This window comes from Brienomyrus brachyistius, chromosome 2, assembly GCF_023856365.1.
Source record: "Brienomyrus brachyistius isolate T26 chromosome 2, BBRACH_0.4, whole genome shotgun sequence".
NCBI lineage: Eukaryota > Metazoa > Chordata > Actinopteri > Osteoglossiformes > Mormyridae > Brienomyrus > Brienomyrus brachyistius.
Window position 1 is genome coordinate 16,623,939 of NC_064534.1, and position 19,972 is coordinate 16,643,910.

The 19,972-nt window shown below is 43.9% G+C and overlaps 1 protein-coding gene across 2 annotated transcripts; it reads right to left on the reverse strand.

The window, feature by feature from the left end:
- Window positions 1-554: 554 nt before the first annotated feature.
- On the reverse strand, window positions 555-9,780 carry si:dkey-13n15.2 (protein transport protein Sec24C). 2 transcript variants are annotated; one of them, XM_049002440.1, is made up of 23 exons: window positions 9,745-9,780; window positions 9,265-9,358; window positions 8,841-9,026; window positions 8,167-8,487; window positions 7,607-7,677; window positions 7,231-7,299; window positions 7,013-7,124; window positions 6,747-6,874; window positions 6,144-6,288; window positions 5,509-5,615; window positions 5,313-5,425; window positions 4,892-5,083; window positions 3,430-3,523; window positions 3,236-3,340; window positions 2,980-3,147; window positions 2,784-2,880; window positions 2,548-2,696; window positions 2,315-2,453; window positions 2,050-2,171; window positions 1,793-1,972; window positions 1,528-1,725; window positions 1,196-1,285; window positions 555-1,077 (listed from the first exon to the last, which is right to left on the reverse strand). In XM_049002440.1, exons 4-23 carry the CDS (start codon window positions 8,441-8,443, stop codon window positions 937-939), a joined length of 2,697 nt encoding a protein of 898 aa, XP_048858397.1. In that variant the 5' UTR covers window positions 8,444-8,487; window positions 8,841-9,026; window positions 9,265-9,358; window positions 9,745-9,780; the 3' UTR covers window positions 555-936. The 2 variants fall into 2 exon arrangements, with proteins under 2 accessions (XP_048858397.1, XP_048858387.1); XM_049002430.1 differs by lacking the exons at window positions 9,265-9,358; window positions 9,745-9,780 and having other exon boundaries at window positions 8,841-9,134.
- Between the last annotated feature and the right edge of the window lie 10,192 nt (window positions 9,781-19,972).

A 19,972-nucleotide genomic window follows, 5' to 3' on the forward strand; every position in this document is an offset into this window, starting at 1 on the left:
TGATCAGAAGGTGTGTGCTAACGGGGTCCCTGGAATCATTTTAATACACAGCTGTGGAAAAAATTGAGACCACAGCACAATTTGTTTTATTTATTTCTCAAATTATGGGTGTGTGTCTGTGAATAATATTTTATTTTGTAAACTGCAGCCTGGTTTTCCAGTCCTGCTTCTAGGAGCCTGTTATGAACTGTCCTAGCAGTGCACTTCCCACCTGCACTTAATGTTTCCCATTCCTTTGGAAGGTCACTTGATGCCATCCTCCAATTCATGAGAAACTGTTGGATAAGTTAAGTCATCTCTGGCATTAGAATGTCGCTTCAGCACTCTAACTGGCTGGTTTCTGGTCGTTCCCAGTGTCTCCTGTTTTACCTTCTTTTTGCGTTCTGCTATCAGAAATGTTCAACCTGGAAGCATCCTGCTGCTCAGTGCGTCATTCTGCCAGCAGAACCGTGATTAAACCAGGATTTCAAAATGCAGATTTGTTTAAAGAGTGGTCTCAATTTTTCCACGGCTGTATAAAATATGTGTTTGATATAAGGAGGCGCTACACCATGTAAGGGACATCCGAATGGTTGGTTTATTCCGTTGTGGACATGCAGCACAGGTGGTAAGATGATGGAACCAAGGAATCATTCTGATTTCCCATGTAGAACACAGTAGTATTTTGTAGGTGGAAATGACATCAACATTTAGTTACAAAGGACTTGTATGTTAGAAAAATAATTGGTAAAAATGCAAATATTTAATTATTGCTTTGTTCTTGCATGACTGTCCTACCTTCCACATACTGAGATTTGACAACACTGTACTGTTCCAGTGTTTCTTGTTAAATTAGACAGATTTGAAAATGAGCACTTCTTAAACCAAATATATGGGGGGTATATTTAAAGTAAGGATAAAATGCAGGGTTGTTCAACACTGGAGAGAGCTGTGTTTTCACAGCAGCAGGCGCATTGAGTTAACGTGCAGGTGGTACAGGAAGTCTGGGTAGGAAGCCCCACCGTTTGGACTCTTGTCCTCCACTAGTAAGGGCTGGATAACCTCCTCACTGACTTCTCCCTGTTTGGCCACCACCAGCTGAAGAGACACACACTCGGTGAGTTGCCAGTGGCCACCCAGATGGTCCTGGTGGGCCTCGTGTTCAGTGCTTGAGTGCGATTGGCCGTGTGACACCTCACATGGTCAGGACACTAACCTTGAGCGAATGAGGTGCGTGTGACCGCAGTGTCTGGACGAGGCTCCTCACGCTTATGGAGAGGGGCGTGTCCAGCACAGGTAGACAAGCCTAGAGGATGTACAAACAAAAACATGCTAATGCGGGTAGGAATGTGCCTCATCTTTCCTCATGATTAGAGGGACAAGCGTCATTACTATTAGTTTTAATCATTCTCGTGCAACATTAGGGTCTGGGATAAACATCAGTCCATCTAGTAGCTGATATTCTAATCTGGAACAGTAGTCAGACAAGATGGAATGACTGCACCTCCGCCCAACCCCTATTCCACCACCCTGCTGGCCTGTCCTCACCTCACCAGGGGGCAGCAGGGAGAAGGAGGTGATGTTGAAGAGCTGTCTTAAGGCCCCGGGGCTCACACAGCGGCCCACCCACAGCAGCAGCACCAGGGGCCCGTGGGCCAGGTAGAGTCCCGCCGGGTCCAGGCTGCTGGCACTGCAGCGCACGGGCTCGGCCGGTGCGAGATTGGCACAGTCCTCAGCAGGGACTGGCTACAGATAGAAGAAATGGGTCACATCGACGCAGAGTGAAGACCTCGGGTCTGGGGACGGCGCTCACCAGTTGGAGCAGCAGTGGATAAAAGTGCAGGGCCGTACTCCTGGCGTCCATGCTGACCAGACGGCTGCGCAGCTGCAGACGCTGGGGGATGGAGCTGCGCAGCCCGGGAAGCAGCACCTCACTCTTGCGCAGGCTGTTCAGGTAGACTGGGAAGGCCTTCAGGAACTGAGGCAGCACCAGCTGAACACAAGAGGGCGCCAGAGGAAGTGTAGCATGTGCTATATCATGTCTTCGTCGGTCCCCCCTGCCATCTGTACCTGACCATGTGTGACCACACTGGAGCAGCAGTGCTTCCGGTAGCAGGCCAACGCTCGGGTCACTTCCACCTGCAGTTCCTCACGTAGCTCCTGTGGGGGGCGCTCCAGAGCTCTGGCAAACACTGCGACACACACACAAAAAGATGCATCGAGGGATGCTGTCAAACGTGGTGCCGAGTAAATTTCTGGAGTTTTCGATCATGGATATTTAGCCAATGCACAGCGAAACCATGAACCCAGGTATGTGTGGGCGGGGCGTCCTTACTCTTCTTGCAGTAGAATGTTAGTAGCGTCTGAGCCTGGCAGTTACGGAAGGTGTCCAGCAGGTTGTTCGAGCAATTCACACTCATACTGTGGATCTGCGTCCTCCTCTCCCCCTTGGCGTTAGTGTATGACAGAGCAGCCTAGATGCAGCATGACAGCGCGAAGAAAAGGTCACCTGCACCACACAGGCATGTCTCAGTGGGGATTCCTGCAGACGTCGGCCTTCGCTGATACCTGTATGACCACGCCCCTCCCGTCATCCAGCGGGCCGTCGTGACTGAATTCCAGAGCTAAAGCCGTGCTCCAGTCGAGGGCAGCCATGGAGATGTGGGCGGGATCAGGGCCCGGTATGAATGCGCCGTAACAGCCAGACACACGCAGGCCTGCGGAACGGCATGCATATTTAAAGAATAATGCTTTTTTAAGGGTGGCTTAAAAAGCATGAATGGTGTATAATGTTTGCACTGAACCTTTGCTGACAAAAACTCTGAGCTGAGCTTTGTAGGCCGTATTGGTCTCCACACACCTCCTCAGGTCACGATTTAGCTGCTCCCTGTCTACCTCTGACTGAAAAGATGAATTAACAGAGGAAAAATGTAGGAGGGACTTCAATTTGATTGACACTCAATGCCACCAATTATAATCATGCCATTGGCACTGCCGCACCTGAAGGCCGTTATAAGGGAAGAATCCTCCCCCTGTGAAATGCGTGGTATGTCCTGGCCATGCACCGCCCACATCCTGCTGCAAGAACAGGAAGAGGTGCACGGAGCAGCCTTGACTGACACACTCCTTAGCCAATGAAATGCAAGCATCCGGCGGCTGGAACACGGACTGAAACGCAAAGAGAAAAATGACGGTCGGCATGGATGTCTTGCTGTGTTTTTCGGTCCATTGATAAACATGGATGGGATTCACGCGCCTTGGGTTTCGCAGAGCGTAAGAATCCCGAGGGCCCACGTGTGAGTGCCTCTTCGCTTGGCGGTGCCGCATGGAAGACCAGCAGCTTGCCGGGACACCCCAGTGCCTTAGGGGACACGCACATACGGGGACGTGTGAGGTGGGGGGGGTAATCCGCAAGTGTCTCCAGTCTGTGAGCATGGGGATGTGCGTTACCTGGAAGATCCGAAGTGCTGCACGGATTGGCAGCTCCTGGGACCCGGGGTTGTCCTCTGCTTCCATGGCGAGGCGGGGGACCTGCTGCAGAACGCTAAACACCCCCATGCATCATGAGCCTATAACAGCCTGCTTCCATTGGCCCAGCCGCTCTCCATAACAACTTATCCAATACAGGGTCACAGTACCATGTTCTGCTTCTTATACAATAATAAAGTTACAAGTCACTGAATGGTCCTATGAAATTTGTCTTTTTCCCCATTGAAAGTCCAATTTACTTCTTTAAGAAGTAAATTTATTCTACTTTGTTTTTATAAGCAGCTGACCCAAAAACATGAGCCTTTAAGAGGACAAAAATCTTTTAGTTTTCAGAGTGTGACATGTTGAGCTCTGTCTCAATTGCATGTATCCACTTTAGCCTCCTTAAAGGCTATTTTTTTCAGTTCACTGAAAAAAATCTTTAAAAACTTAGTTCTGGGCTCTTTACCTTGTTGACGGTGCATCTCATCACACCTCAGCTTTTAGGCGGGTTTGCACCCGTGGATACGAGTCAAACAAAAAAATTTTATTTGTGTGATTTGCAGGCGGCTCAGTTTTTAAGCATATGAATTCAGGCATGTAAAATCGAAGCATACAAAACAGGTCAGGAAGTGGGTTGGGCATCATTTTCTCTATATTAATATTAGCGTTCAGGTCTTGGTCAGGTTAAATAAAAGTATTGGGCGAGTTTGGGTCACTCATGAACGGACCCCTGCATCACTGGTTTCCTCACCACAGCGGAGATACAAAAGGCTGATAGGGCCAATTAGAGGGCTGGGAACTGGCCCAAGTTCTCACGGTGGAAATGACCCTTATGGTAACTAGCCAACATCTGACCAGATTTGGATGGAAATCACAGGACCCCACAAATACATACATAACTCCAAAAATCCAAAGCATCACAAAACGCAATTTCTGAGAAAATTACAAAAATAAACATAAAATAACGTGATGAGATACCTATCTTGAAACAGCCATCAGTGAACAACTTAATGTTTTAAATGGATTTAAGACTGTCAGCGAGGAAAATATGTCAGTGTAAACAAGATATAAACTAATCTAATTTTATATACACATTTAACAACAATTTTTGTTAAATAACTATACAGATATCAACAATTAATTGTTAAAATTAGCATTATAATATCATGCATGCAAACAACCATAAGAAATACTGGTGAATGTCAAATAGTACAAATATAAATAGTGATTAAATAGATGACATCATAAAGCATCTTTACATTTAGATGTCAAACACTATCATTAGACAGAGAAGAGTGGGAATATTCCAACTATAGTAAAAACTCACAATCATCAAAAAGTGGACATACACAGTTTTCATCAGACAGCAACGATATGAACAAATCTGCAAATAAATATGCAATAATGATGCTCTACTTTGAGCCCAACAGACGACCCTCACCTGTCAAGGCTGTCCCTGCAGTCTTTTAGTGGTACAAGAAGCCCCGACCACATGGGCAGCTCCAGCTCCTCCGTATCCATGACAACCATCATATGAGGGCGAGACAGGGCGGGGCTTAAGTCATAGAGGTGGACCTTCCTGCCGTAGGTCACCAGGCCCACTCTTAGGTCTGACTGGTCCCCAGCTTCACCCCTTTATGAAATAAACACGTAAGACAGCCACGTATGTTGCATATGACTGTTTGCAGCCACAGATTAGGTATAAATTATCACCCTGTACCAGATAAGTGGCTGCTGAATCATGTGAATGTCTAACTTGTATATTACTTGTTAGTTGTATATAATATTATTTTTGAAAACATTCATTAATGTCAATTAAAATGTATGGATGTATAGTGTGCATGCGTGTGTGCAGGTGTCACCTGGTGAGGAAGCCCAGGAACGTGCGCAGCTGCTGGCAGACAAGCTCCAGCTGTCCTCCTTGGACTGCAGCAGATGACACGTCCACGGCCAGCAGGAGCCCTGGGGGTTGACCCTGCGGACATGCCACGGGCATGGTGAGCACAACGCCGCACCCTTGTCTGCACACGCACACACATTCTCTGGCAGAGCCCAGACCTTCTGCATCTCCAGGACCTCGTATGATCCCCAGCTTAGTTCAGGATTCTCCTCACTGTCCACTCGCTTCCCCTGGCAGCTGGTGGGCTGGTAAGACTGCCACGGAACTGGGGTGGGAGGGAGCAGACAGAGAGGCCACCAGAGTGGAGATCTTCAGCAGCAGTACTGTGCAAACCGAATCTGAGCGTAGGCACCATTTCAAAACCACACACAACACAAAAAAAAAAAAAAAAAACACACACACATACGCAGTTAACACTGCATTCAAACATATCCAGCTAACCTCGCTTTGTGCCACTGAGATGTGAGTCTTGAATGTCACTACATGACAACTCGATGATGTGCAGAGTTATCGTAGAAGACAGGAATGATGAGGGACGGGATTAAGAGATGCAATCTCACGGGGGAAGCCAGATTACCATGACCGCAAGTTTACTCCAAGTTTAACATGCTATTCATAGTCCATGTAGGCATGTTATTGGCTGACTGAGTAATTCACTTATATGTTACATTTTTACAAGATACTGGATAGGCACGTGCCAACCAAAATCGATTGGCACAACCCCACTACACTTCAGGACTGCAGAGCCCTGGGAAAAGCAGTCAGGTGAGGGACGTTTCTACGGTATCTGTACCTTCATTAAGGTTTCCACAGAAGGGGCAGTAAAACCTCTGTCCACAGTCTTGCCAGGCCATGAAAGGGCACATATGAGCACCGCAGTCACCACAGTCTGGTATGTGCCCCTTGTCCATAGCGGCGACACAAACCGGCAGAGGACACTGAGGAGAGAAAAAGTCCCAGGAAAAGGCAAGTGACCCATCTGAAAACAACAAAATACTGATTCTGTCTATCAATCCAACTCCTTATCTAGGACAAGGTCATGGGGAGCCCAATGCCTGCCCCAAGAAACATGTTCATGGGGGTTTTACTTGCACAAAAAAATGTTCTGAGGGCAGAAGTAACAATGATTGGTTATCTCTCTGAACCAATCAAATTGCAGAGGAGGTGAGTCCAATCAACTAGAGGAGGAGGGACCAACCAGCCAGTCTTGGCCCCGCCTCCTCTTGTTGCTTGGATTCACCTCCTCTACAATTTGATTAGTTAGCTCTCTGAAGCAATCATTGTTCCTTCTGCCCTCGAAACATTTTTGTACAGGTAAAACTCCCATGACCAAGGAATACAGGGAGCCCTAGGATTGGATGATGTTCATATTGTAAGTTTACGCATTGAAACTGACCTCAGTTTCCTTCAGTCTGGCCAGTGGGGCCACTATGGCACCCAGGGGCAAGTAACTCTGCTGGGCAGCTGCAGCCTGGCTGGGGAATGCATAGGAGGTGCAGCGGATGAAGTGAGGGCTGGCACTCCCTGAGGGAGGAGGAGCAGGAGAGGGAGGTGTCAGAAATGGATGCCGGACAAGAGCTGTTGCCAGATTTCATCACCGTGTGACCTCAGTGGAGGCCAGGGTGTCCCCGAGAGCCATGCGTGCGATGTCACCAGCCACACCTCTGTCCTCCGTCAAGCAGTCAGTGGTGGCCAGTGGGGGAAGGGGGCCGGTGGGCTCAGACACAAACACCTTCCCCTCCCACTCGGCCTTGTCATCCTGCATAATCTGTACCTGGAGGTGGGAAGAGGGAACGTCTAAGGAACAGAGAAATTAGGAGGCCCGCAGATGTTTAACACAGGCCATTAGTAAGGCATGTAAAGAGAGATGGAAGACTTACGGCACTGGGCAGGAGCTTGGGGTCCAGGCCATAGCGGGACTCGCAGCTGGGGCTGGACACACTGTGGTCCTGAGATGTGAAATACTATAAAAATGCGACCCTTCCACCCCTGCTTATGGACGCTCTACTCTCTGTTGCCCGCTTGCTACCACTACTGAACATAGAAATAGAACGGGGGATAGCACTGTTACCTCACACCTCTAGGATTTCGGTGGAGTTTGCATTTTCTTACCATGTATAAAGACATGCATTTAGAAGTACTGGCCTTTATAAGTTGCTGGTACTGTGTGTTTTTCGTTCTACCCTCGGAAAATTTCTGTGTAAGTAAAACTCCCATGAGCCTATGCTGCCATGATACCATAGATGGGCGTCTCACCAGGTGTGGGCTGCCTCCTGCTGGTAAAATAGTGTAGTTTGAGGAGTCAAGGTGAAGCCCATTAAACAAACCTGAGAAGAAAGTAAACAGTAACAATGAATAAGAAATATACCAAATTACACAAAAACGTCATTCAATATTTATCACCTGTTTCCAAAGATAATATAATGAGTTTTTCGTATTTTATCTCTTAGCAAGTGGGTCACAGTTGGTAATTAATATTACAGTGAATTCCCAGTCGTTGTTTCACCAATACCTAATACAAAGTTTACTGCAGTAGTATGTCACTGGAAAAATATCTGTGGGTGACCTTGTCTTTCAATTCACATGACAATATAGGCATGTTAAAAGCTGAATATATTGGTTGACAGCATAATTATAAACTGTACTCTAAATAAACAATAGAAATAAAAACAGCAGAGTCTCCGGCAGATTTTGAGTAAATTTGTGAAAAGTTACAGTTCTTTATTTAAGGTATACATAGTGGAATTTCTGTATGGCAACATTAGGAGCTAATTTTAAACCCTGCACTGTGAGCAGTGAGACAGCCTGAGAGGTACCATTGATGCAGGGCGGTGAGGGAGTCCAAGCAGGCTGCCGCTGGCTCAGCAAAGAGGGCAGTGCAGTCTGCCCTGTCCCACAGAAAGGTGGAGGGGCTTCAGAAGCAGCACCGAATGGGCCATTGTGAGGAGACTGGTACTGAGCGTGAAACTCAGCTGGGGGGCTGCTGGGAAATGCCCCTGGTGTACTGGTTATGGGGGCACTCTCGGGCCACCCCGCATAACCCTGCCAGGGATAGCCATTGTCATATACGTGAGTGACGGCTGGGACGTCCATTCTCACACACAAACCACAGTGGCGCTTAGTGTTTCCGCATATTTCTGCAGAGGCAAACACAAAAACATCATTTTGACAATGTCTTTAACTACTGCATAACTAATATTAAATAAAACAAATTAGGAACAAATGACAATTCCGCAAAAATACATATTTCAATTAGCATGTGTGTACACTCAATGACACTCAGATGTGTCAATCATTTACTGCTTGCATTACAGACTAATATTTGAAAGAAGTAAAATGTTCAATTTACGCATTTAATATTACACAGGACTACAGCGAACTTATCCCGATACATCTTTTATCGAAATCTTAATATTTCATTTCTGAAGGGCGTCTCTGCAATAATAAAATATTGCCGAAGGGGAAAACATTGCCATAAGCATAACGTTACCCCTTAGTGCGAGGGTTTAGGTCCGAGGATACCGCGGACCTCCGGCTTCCCCACACGGCTCGTCTTTTCCCAGCTGAGATGATGATCCTCCCCACGTCCCGGTTATCTCATGGAAATATCCCCTGACTGCAACGCCATGTCCCCGTGTGATCATTAAATGTCGCCGTGTGTTGGTTGGTCTGAGGACTGCGCATGTGTTGACCAAGAAGGAAGATTTGCGTTAATTTTCGTCCTCCATGCCCGCAGCAGATATAATACCCTTATAATGTAGTCTCTCGCAGGAAGCCGCTACGCCTTCCCCACGGCGAGTCTGCCAACGTCACACACCAAGCAGTAAACCAGGTGATTTAGTTAATTAGCATTTCTAAAATGAAATCTATATGATTTATTTTATATATCACTGGTATGAAACGTATAGTTTTACCTATTGTATCCTAATGAAAACCGTCCCGTGAAAAACGGTCCCATTTGCAAAGTGTATACTACGGATATTTTTTATTGTCGCACAAACACGGTCACTACCAAAGGAGTGTGCAAAGAAGAAAAATGAAGACTGTCATCGACTTGTATTATGCGCACAAAATAAAACGGCACAATTAAAGTTATGGTAATTTTAGCTATGTTTTTATCCAGAAAATGTATAATTTGACTAAAAATCAGACACGGACTCAATTTGTTTTATTTTTTACAGTGAATCCTACAGTCTCTCTCTGCTAGGCGCTACAGGACAATGGCCAGTTTCAAAACGGCTGTATTCTGCGGTACCCGTGTCGGCCACTCCAAAGACTGATTAGCTCCATATCCAAGACACTCGGTATCACGTAGTGTTTTTCCCCATGTTTTAACTATAACGGAACAGCTTTTGCCTAGCCATTTGTTAGTGCATTAAGCCAGCCATACTTACACAGCTAGCAAGCCTACATACTTGAAAACTATCAAAATCAAACTTCTCATTCACGTGTGTCTGGGGAAACTGTCTTCCGCATTTTATGATTGATACACTCGCGGCAAATTAAAATTGGGGAGACAGCCGAGATCGACCAATCAGATTGGAGAGGGGCAGGTGCCCCCCCGTGTCCCCGCATTCGGCACGATCCCTCACTGCATATAACTTCGTCACCAATTTTGCTAACATGGCAGAAAAATTAGAAATACACTGGTTAACAGGAAAGGCAACATGGTTTATAATTTAGTTACCGGTTGCGTACGTATTTTTCATTTTGGTTGTTTTACTCATTTTTATATAGCACTTTGGTAAACATTGAGTGTTTTTTAAAAATGTGCTTTTAAATAAATTTTACTTACCAAAAAATATACAGAAAAAATATCGTAATATGCAGGCATCTTACACAAACCGTGCATAATTTTAGCAATGATAAAATGTCCAAGAAACAACATTAAAGACCGTGAATAATTTAATGCAAACACACTTTACTACACAGAGCTGTGTAGAGGTATTTTTAAAAGAAAGACATATCAACACATTGTGGAAGGTATTATTTAGTGACGAGGGGGGCAACAAGACCCCTCTTTTCTAGCTACATCTCACCAGAACCAGATCACTGATCACAGCTGTTTCCCATTAGCAAGTCAATTAAAGACCTATTGTCATAGTTTACTCTGAATCATCACACATTTTCACACTGATTGCAGTCACACCATCATCAAAGCTTTACATTTTGCCAAGACATCTAACTTTGTTAATTGTGTGAAGTATCCCTACTGTCATTGAGTTGTAATTGTGTCGGTACAGGGTTACAGTAGGGAAGAATAGGGCAGGGGACATGCAGGATGGGAAGCTAATCACACAGATTCACACACCATGGACAGTTTACAGGCATCAGTGCGTGTAACCACGTATTTTTGGTCTGCAGCAAGAATCCAGTCCAAAGTGAATCCATCCAAAGTGAAGCCATCCTGAAGTCATTAAATGTACCGGTGAAATACTGTATTGTCTGTATTGAATAGCTATATCTGGCCATTAGGTGGCGATAACATTCTTATATTGAACCTATTGAGCTTCATGCAAAAATGTTTATCGAAATGATTGCTCCTGTGAAAAAGATTAAAGTGTTACATCAAACCTTCTGTTGTTTTAGGTCAGAGACTTTTCAGTGATGCATTTAATTTGTGTATATTTCTTGAAATGCTCCGTAAACTTGTACAGATCAATGCCTTCTCTTCTATATATATATATATATATATATATATATATATATATATATATATATATATATATATATATATACAGTGAGAGAGAGAGAGGTGCAGTAATTTACATTACTGTGAGCTCTTAAGTGATACGAATATGAATTGATCTCCAAAAGGCATTAACTTGAAGATGAAACATTCTTTTCAACATTTTAAGCACAATTACTATACTATTTATATTTGTGCAAATCTAGAGTGAATAATGAAAAGGAGCATCATGCAAAAGTTTGGGCACCGTGAGAAGTTTGAGCTCTCAGATAACTTTTATCAAAGTCTCAGACCTTAATTAGCTCATTAGGGCTATAGCTTGTTCACAGTCATCGTTTGCAAAGTCCAGGTGATGCAAAGTTTTATAAATATACCGACTGCTCCAACCTTGTCCCAACAATCAGCAGCTATGGACTCTTCTAAGTAGCTCTTTATTGTACTCAGGGCAATAAAATAATTGATGCCTACAAAGCAGGTGAAGACTATAAAAACATGGCAGAGCATTTTCCGGTAGCACTTCCCTCACTTCACAGAGTAAAGCAGAGCTGGACGGTTCAGTGTGTCCTCTGATGGGTTGGTGCCCCATCCTGGGTTGTTCCCTGCCTTGTGCCTGAAGCCTCCAGGATAGACTCTGGACCCTTTCTAATCCTGAATAGGATAAGTGGTTACAGAAAATGGATGGATGGATGGATGGATAGATGGTTGAATGGATGGACATACAGATGGACATTTCACGTGCAGAAAGTACAAACCCAGACCCAAGAGTTTGTTTGGACCAACCAGTTGAGCATAAAGAGTCACAGTCACAGAGGACTTAACTGGTTGTTGGAGCAAAATCTTGGTTTGGATTTTTACCTTCTCGGCCAGAAATGTCCACCTCTGGTAATAAAAATGGGCAGTTAAGAGAAATGGTGGAGGTCAAGTAGAGGTCTGGAAGATGAAGAAAACTTTCAAAGAGAATTGCTTGTAGGATTGCTAGGATTGTAGGGTGACTGCAAAAGACCCTCAGGAAGATTTAGCAGACACTGTGGTGGTGCACTGTTGTACTGTTACTTGTTCTAGTTAATGTGCGCAATGACTTTTTCCATTTATTTATCGTTAAAGCCGTTTTTTTTTTGTTTTCTGTGATGAAAATATAAACAAATACTGCTTTTTCTAATGGCTAAATTCCACATGCATCATTTTAAACTGAATAAATCCAAACAACCTCTTTTTTGTGTTCCAGAAATAATTAATTTAATACTTAGACACATTCAATAAATATTTATATATAATAACTATCTTGTGCACACATATGTGAACAATATGTCACAATTATACATGCAGACACAGCTCATGACATTTTACTTCAGTCTTGGAATGTCTTGCAAAGACATTCTTATTTCAGAGTTAGACTCTTATTCGATATCCAGTTTTCTGACTGTAATATTTTTAAGTAAAAGCAAGCTAGGCAGTTTGTAATTGCAGATTTATGATGTCCAGTGGTCAGACAGTGATGCTCACCGATCCGTTTTGTGATTCAGGCCCTTTAACTATTTGTGTTTAGCTTTGATAATAGCTATGAAAATAGGTTATTTCAACTGTAATGAGATATTGGATAAGTGAGCATTTTGAGTTCATGGCGGCAGATTTCATTACAGGTGAATTTTAATACATTTTTGAATGTTCACATATGCACTGCACATTCACTTTGTGTCCATTCGTAGCACATATGGTGTAATTAATGTACCACAATAACCCCAAAACAACACAAGATAGAGGCATCTGGTGTTATTTGAATAGTGGACTGTGTGGGACAATGTACACCCATTGAATTCTTGGGTTACCAATCTCTATATACATTTACTAATTATTATATCCATATAATGTACAATAGGGCAATACATAAATGGCGTAATGGCTCACATTCAGTATTCAGCCATTTTCCATAGTGGAGGACAAGGGTTTTAGTCAGTTCACGCACCCCTGGGTCTAAAAGTAGCGGCCCGTGAAATGTTTATAATTCATTATTAAATCTGGCACATCGATCGATCTTTCATTTTCCACAGAATAAAAAAGGTGATTCTGCTAAGCTGTGACAGAAAATTTGGTGAGTTTCACCATTTATTTTGAATAAAAAGAAAATATGCAGTTCAGTTTTCCTTATTGCGATGCACTTATTCCTTATTCTGATGTGAACTTACAGTTGAAAACTGTATTCGAATCTGTCTTGAGTGAATTTTAACACAGGTAGCTTTTTGTCAAGATCAATAGATTGGAATGTATAGTACTTTTTACTGAAGTACTTTAAAAAACAGGCATTTGTAACTTGAGTAATATTTTACTAGATGAACTAGTAATATTTTAGTGTGGTGTCTGTACTGTTACTTAAGTATGAAGATTGAATACTTGTTCCACAACTGGGGGGAGAAACCTGAAGGAAACTCCATAATGACACGGGGAGAACAGGCAAAGCCCAGACATGTAGCGCTGGGGCAAAGAATCTAATTCTGGTCTCTGGAGGTGTGAATTTTCATCAATCAGCCTTAACCCATCTGACATAAAGAACACAATCCTAAGGCAAGGGCAACCTTGAAAATGACCTCGACCGAAAAAGCCACAGCTCATCCACGAAGAAGCCACAGCTCATCCAGATGTTTTTACCTGAGGAGATTAACACAGGCTGCTCATCTCAAGCATCAAAGCACCTGGAGGATAGGTATCTCAACACATTTGTATGAATCATTTCATCATGGCAGGCTGATGCACAATAGATTTGGAGTATGATGGTCTTTCTTACCATTACATGATACGTACTGCAGAAACAAGTCTATTCTTCCCAGGGCACCCCACAGTATAACCCAGAGAGACCTTATACCTGTAGCAGAGATGGGATGGATCAGACAGATCTGATCCTACATGCAGACAATGAAGGGCTGTAGACCTGCCGGAGGGCAGTTTTCTAATGTCTAATTAATTGACTGCTCTGGTTAATTAATTATCTATGTTGCTGTCATTGATTTGGACTGTTTCTTACTCTATTCTGCCCATGGCCATTTTAACGTTTTTCAGCCTCCTGTCTCTTTCCTCTCCCTAAACCAAATCATCTTCTCAGCCCTTGCCGGGTTCTCCTGTTCTGTATCCTCTTCTTCTTTTCTTTCTTTTCCCGAGCTTGTTCCATCCATCCCATGCTCCCTCTCCTTGTGCCTTTTTGAAACAATGCGTGAACCAGTGAGAGAACCAATGGAGAACGATGGATGGACTGATGGATGGATTTACACCACCTATGCTATTTCTAGAAGAGTGATTACAGTGTTTCTGAGAGACTGGTGCCAGTTTAATCCTGCGCCCGTGACCTGCTGGTCGACGCCATAGTGCCTGAGTGCAGCTTCCCCATGCTCACCTACCATTCTTTGGTCTTCACTCATGGTTCTGCCTTCAGTCCAAAGTGAAGCAGACTTCAGAAATCCTTGTGATTATATATCTAGAGCCAAACATAACAGAGGTCAGCTAATCCCAGACATGGCCCGAGGTCATCGCCCCAGGCTGCCAGCTTTCTCCACCGCTGCCAGAAGTCTGGCCCGGACAGGAGCTCAAAGCTGTCTTCTAACAAGAAGGAACAGCGCACTGATGAATATTTCATCTGCTCCGTACCGTGCCCTTGGCCTCCGTACTGTAATATTGATAGAGTCCGCGACCCAGCAGCGGCACTCCCAGCCCAGTCCATTAACATCATCATGCCCCCCCCCCCAAAACCCACCTTACCCCTGCCTGCTTCCTCTGCGACGCTGACTACTGTCTGGCCACCATTTTATTACCATACTTAACCTCCCATATGATGCACAGACCTACTGAGTGTTTTTATTTAGTGAAGGCTTTTATTTATGGCCCCAATAATGTGAAGACTAATAACAGAGAGGCAGTGTGAGCCTGGGAGGCTTTTCTGTCATCTTAGCATATCACATCATGTGGTTCTGGCCAAATCTGACCTCCATCCCTGCCAGTAGTAGTACCAGACCTTTGGAATTGGTTAACATTAGCAAATTCCATTAAGAATAAGGCATTTTGCTGACCCTTCAGCTACATGATGACACCTCCCCCTCCCCACACACATGGCTTTATACCTTACTGTTACACCCCATGTTTGCCGCCTTACTGCGTTCATAGCGATCCCCTAGAGGGCCCTGTCTATACTCTATAGTGCAGGCTGCATGGACTGAAAATGCAGAGGCAGGGAGCATGAAATTGTGTGGTAAAGACCTGGGATTTGCACGGACCAAGGTGTTCAAACAAATTTAGCGAAGGACTGTATGAGAGGATAGCATGAAAAATAGTAACTCAATTACATCACTTCGGGTTGAAGCTGCCTGCTTAGGAACAAGGTAATAAGAATGTCTGCAGAGGTCTCCTCCTAGTTTGTAGCTGTGATACTGATTGACTTTTGGTGAGATGAGGAGGTACAGATCTATCAGGGGAAGGGCGGGGAGGAGAAGCAGGTAGGGGCCGCGGGGAAAGCCTGCTCATGGTCACGGCAGGTCACGTCTCATTTTTTGAGGTACAGCTGAATTATTAAACAGCCCTTGCAGTTGCAGTGGGAGCTTCACAACGAGGCCGTCTCCGGGACAGGAACTTCCGCTGCTCCAGGAGGGTGGAGTGAAGAAGAGCAGACATGTCTTACAGTATATGGCCATTCATTATTTTGTTTTATCAAAAATGTTTTAACCCTGTAAAGCCTGAATTATTAAGTTATAGCCAGAAAATTCTAATTTTCAAATACTGAACTGTTTATTGGATGCTTTTAACAATACAAAAACAAATTTCAAACATGACCTGGATATATCATTTTTTTTGTATCATATTTGATACATCAGGAATTTCTGGTTATGTACTGATCATATTTTGTCAACCAACAAGATATATTTTCTGTGCCTTTAGAAAACACTTGGCACACTTAACCATGTTTTACATGTTTACTTTTCATGTAAGGCCAAAAAGTAATTTCTGTCTTTGTTTAGACAAAGGTTGACTTTGCATTTTGCACAGTAGACATGTGAGAAGTGACTTCCAGGGCAGTGCCTGCATCTCTGCCTTGTTTCCCACGTTGGCAAATGGTCAACGCCATCCTTTCTCACATCAAGAGGCACAGCAGAGTCTCCTGAATCATTTAATCAGTAATAAACTGATTAAAATACATGCAAGGAGTCCGTTCTGACCTTTCTACAGAGACGTCCTCAACATATCCATCAAACTCAACATTTGGAGGTTCAAATGGTACTTTTCTCCACCTGTACTCTTTCTGTGTCACTTTGCCCTTTGCTGACTGCTCTGTCATGCTTTGTTTTGACTGAACTGGTGTCTGATTCTGCTACACTTTCATCTCTCATATCTTCATCACTACTATCTGATCCCTTTTCATTAGACACTCCCTTAGGACTCCTTTCTTCACTACTGTCATCGTCTTCCTCCCCTAACTGCTCCAGGTCACTTGAATTTCCATCAATTAGTATATTCAAGACATCTTCTACACTGTACGTTTTTGCCATCTAAATGTGTAAATCAAAATAATACACACAATACATTGTTACATTTACAAACTATATACTGACTATTTGGGCAGCATGGTTGTGCAGTGGTTAGCACTGTTGTCTAGGTTCTCTGGGACCCGGGTTCGAGTCTCCGCCTGGGTTACATGTGTGCGGAGTTTGCACGTCTTCCTCATGTTGTCTTGGGGATTCCTCTGATTTCTCTCCATAGTCCAAAAACATCCTGAGGCTAATTGGGGTTACTAAATTGCCCATAGTTGTGCATGTATAATTGAATGGTGTGTGAGTGAATGGTGTGTGAGTCTGCCCTGCAATGGGCGGGCCCCCCTCCTGGGCTGTTCCCTGCCTTGTGCCCATTGCTTTCGGGTTAGGCTCTGGACTCCCTGACGGATAAGCGGTTTGGGAAATGGATGGATGGATGTTGACTATTCACAATTAGCATAAATGTCAATTTTTCAAAATGAATACTAGAAGAAATAATCAAGCTTAAATCGAGCAATATATTAATTGTTGTTTGGTGTATAAACAGTACAAATTTAATCAAGAAATTGACTAAAACAACACCCAATGCACTGACAAATATAATACATTTACATACCTGTAGACGTGATTTCATCACGTTTTTCTATAAAATATTTCATGATATATTAAGTTATTTCGAATTAGTTCACATTAATAAAGGCTCATTTTGAAATATAATTAATTTTCGCTACATTGCGATTACTGTAACTGCTCCAAAAATAGGACTTCTTACCCCGTGAAAATCCAGCCGGCTACAACTTGTGTGCAGCCGTCTTTGATTCTTAAAAAAAAGACGTTTTCCACCTGCAGTACTTAGGTCATCCACTAGAGGCAGAATACAGGTATAGTATTATATACAACGGGTTTTTGAGGAAAGGTAATCCTATTACTGACGTAGAGGTCTTAGAAATATTGGTATCAAATATGACACATGTGGCGTTATAGGATTAAGCGAAGTGGAGTCACAATGAACATAATGCGAACAAAGGTCCGGGAAAGCTAAGAGATTTGAAGAATATAAGATCAGGTGTTAACAGGTATCAGGCTACCTGACAGCTGCTGCCTTAGACTGCACTGCTTGCCCCTGAGGTGAGCCCTGTACCTTTGTGTCATCAGCCCAGGGATGTTTTCAGTCCATGTAAGAGCCCCTCGAAGCGAAGAAAGGAGCCCTTGGCATCAGCATAAGATGCCTCGATTGGCACTGTGCACTCAGCCCCCTGCCCATCATTTGCCAAATGCCAAAAGATCTATCTATCTATCTATCTATCTATCTATCTATCTATCTATCTATCTATCTATCTATCTATCTATCTATCTATCTATCCATCCATCCATCCATCCATCCATCCATCCATCCATCCATCCATCGGGTCCCAAGTGGAATCATGCTGATACTGAGGATGGCATCACACACTGCCTTGTCCCCAAACATTGTCCACATTTAACTCCCACACGCATGGTGGCCTGAGCAGCAGGAGGGACTGGCCCGTCGCACAATTCCCTTGAAGATTAGCACACAAAGCTCTGCGTTTCAGCCATACAGTCGCCTCCACTTAGCCTACAGAGGGAAAGCAGAGCCTAATCTGCTTGTCCGGGGCAGACAGCCTGACGCGTGTGAGGCGGCCCAGACCCGAGGGCTGCGGTTGTGACGCTGCTGCTTTGAGTGTCTCTTTGGACGCCTCTCCGCCTCTCCCCCCCTTACCCCCCGTCATTGTGTTGGATGCTTCCCTAGCAGGCCAGCTGTCTATGCACATGCATGGCTGCACGCTAAAGTCTCCTCATTTGTACGAGTGTCGCATTTTAGCATGGCATGTTCTGGGTATAATTAACACATCCTTTGTCTGAAAAACTGCCTGCCCGGTCACTGCACTCTCTGCCCTAGCATGAGGAGGAGCTGATGGATATGTGACGGTTATACGAAGCCTGTTAGTGTTGGTGTGGCTACCCCACTGCCCTTTGCCCTCTCTTCCCACTTGTGTTTAAGTCCACAATGGGATTGGGCTTTAGTGGTCCACAGGACATCCCTGACAGTGGCCCAGTGTCCGAGCAGACTCCATGCACACCTTCCCTGTCCAGATAGCATTTGGCCCCCACAAGGTGTTAGTTTGGAACAAATGGCACAGCTGTGATTAGCCTCAGTCTGCGACGTCTCCATCCCCACCTGCTCTTCACCTCTTACTCAGTTTTGCTTCATACACTTGGGTGTAGCTCCCACATCTGAGTATAGTAAGGTCTCTGGTCAGTTACTTTGATCTGATCCAGAAACAAGGGACTAGTGGAACTAACTAATGAAAGGTCACATGGTTACACAATTACACATGCAGGTAACGTATCGTCGCTGTCCTATGAAAAGTGCTCATGTCCACTGGTTTTTAGAGTTTTTACTATAGATGCAATTCACTCCTCCTTCTGTCTGCTAATAGCGATGGACATCTAACTGACCAATGAAAAGATGCTTCATGAAGTCAACAATTTAACTAGCATTTATGTTTGTGCTAGTTAACATTTGTATTCATGATGGTCATTTGAATGGATTACTTTATATTGCTAATTTTGACAACTAAACATTGATAGCTAGCTGGCTATCTAACATCATTGTTAACCGTGAATATAAAGCAAGATTAGTTTGCATCTTGTTGACACTAACATGTGTGACCCTCCAGCACAAAACTGTACACTTGGGTCAAAAATTAGAAATTAGGATTATGGTATCAAATGAAAGAGCACAAAAAATCCTCAAAAAAAATCTAAAAATACGGCCATAGTCCGTACAGTTTTGTGCTGGAGGGTCACATATTTGTCTTGCTGTCAAGAATCCATGTAAGTTAATTTAAAAGATCAAACCCGTCACTAATGGCTGTGTCAAAATAGGTTTCTATTTGTGGCGCTCAAGGTGTCTCATTACATTGTTATAGGTTTGTTTTGTAAAACAGTTTTTCATTAGAGAGCAATGACATATTTATATCCTTGTCCATAATGACTGTTCTGTGAGTCAAGGACTACCATTCAAATTCCTCATAGCAAGGGGTCCATCAGACCCTTCCCTCCGTATATATCTGAAGAATCAAGATCCACTGTTGCCTATTGACCACAATACAGTCACATAATCTCACTGACGTTGATGGCAACGCTACCAAATTTGAGCTCCTTGTAGAAAAGCACAGCTGATTGTATCAGGCCATGTGACGCGAACCTGGCTTTGTGTCTAAATGGCAGAATGGGCGCCAGGTTTCTCAGTGGCACAGCAAACCCAGATCATTTTTGCCAGTAAATGACCTCAGTTTTTTACAGTGTCATTCCTGCTCTTTGTGGTGTGTTGTGGTTTGTTAATTATTCATTTGCTTCTAATACAAACAAAACTCGGCTGGCACAATAGGCAACACTGTTCAC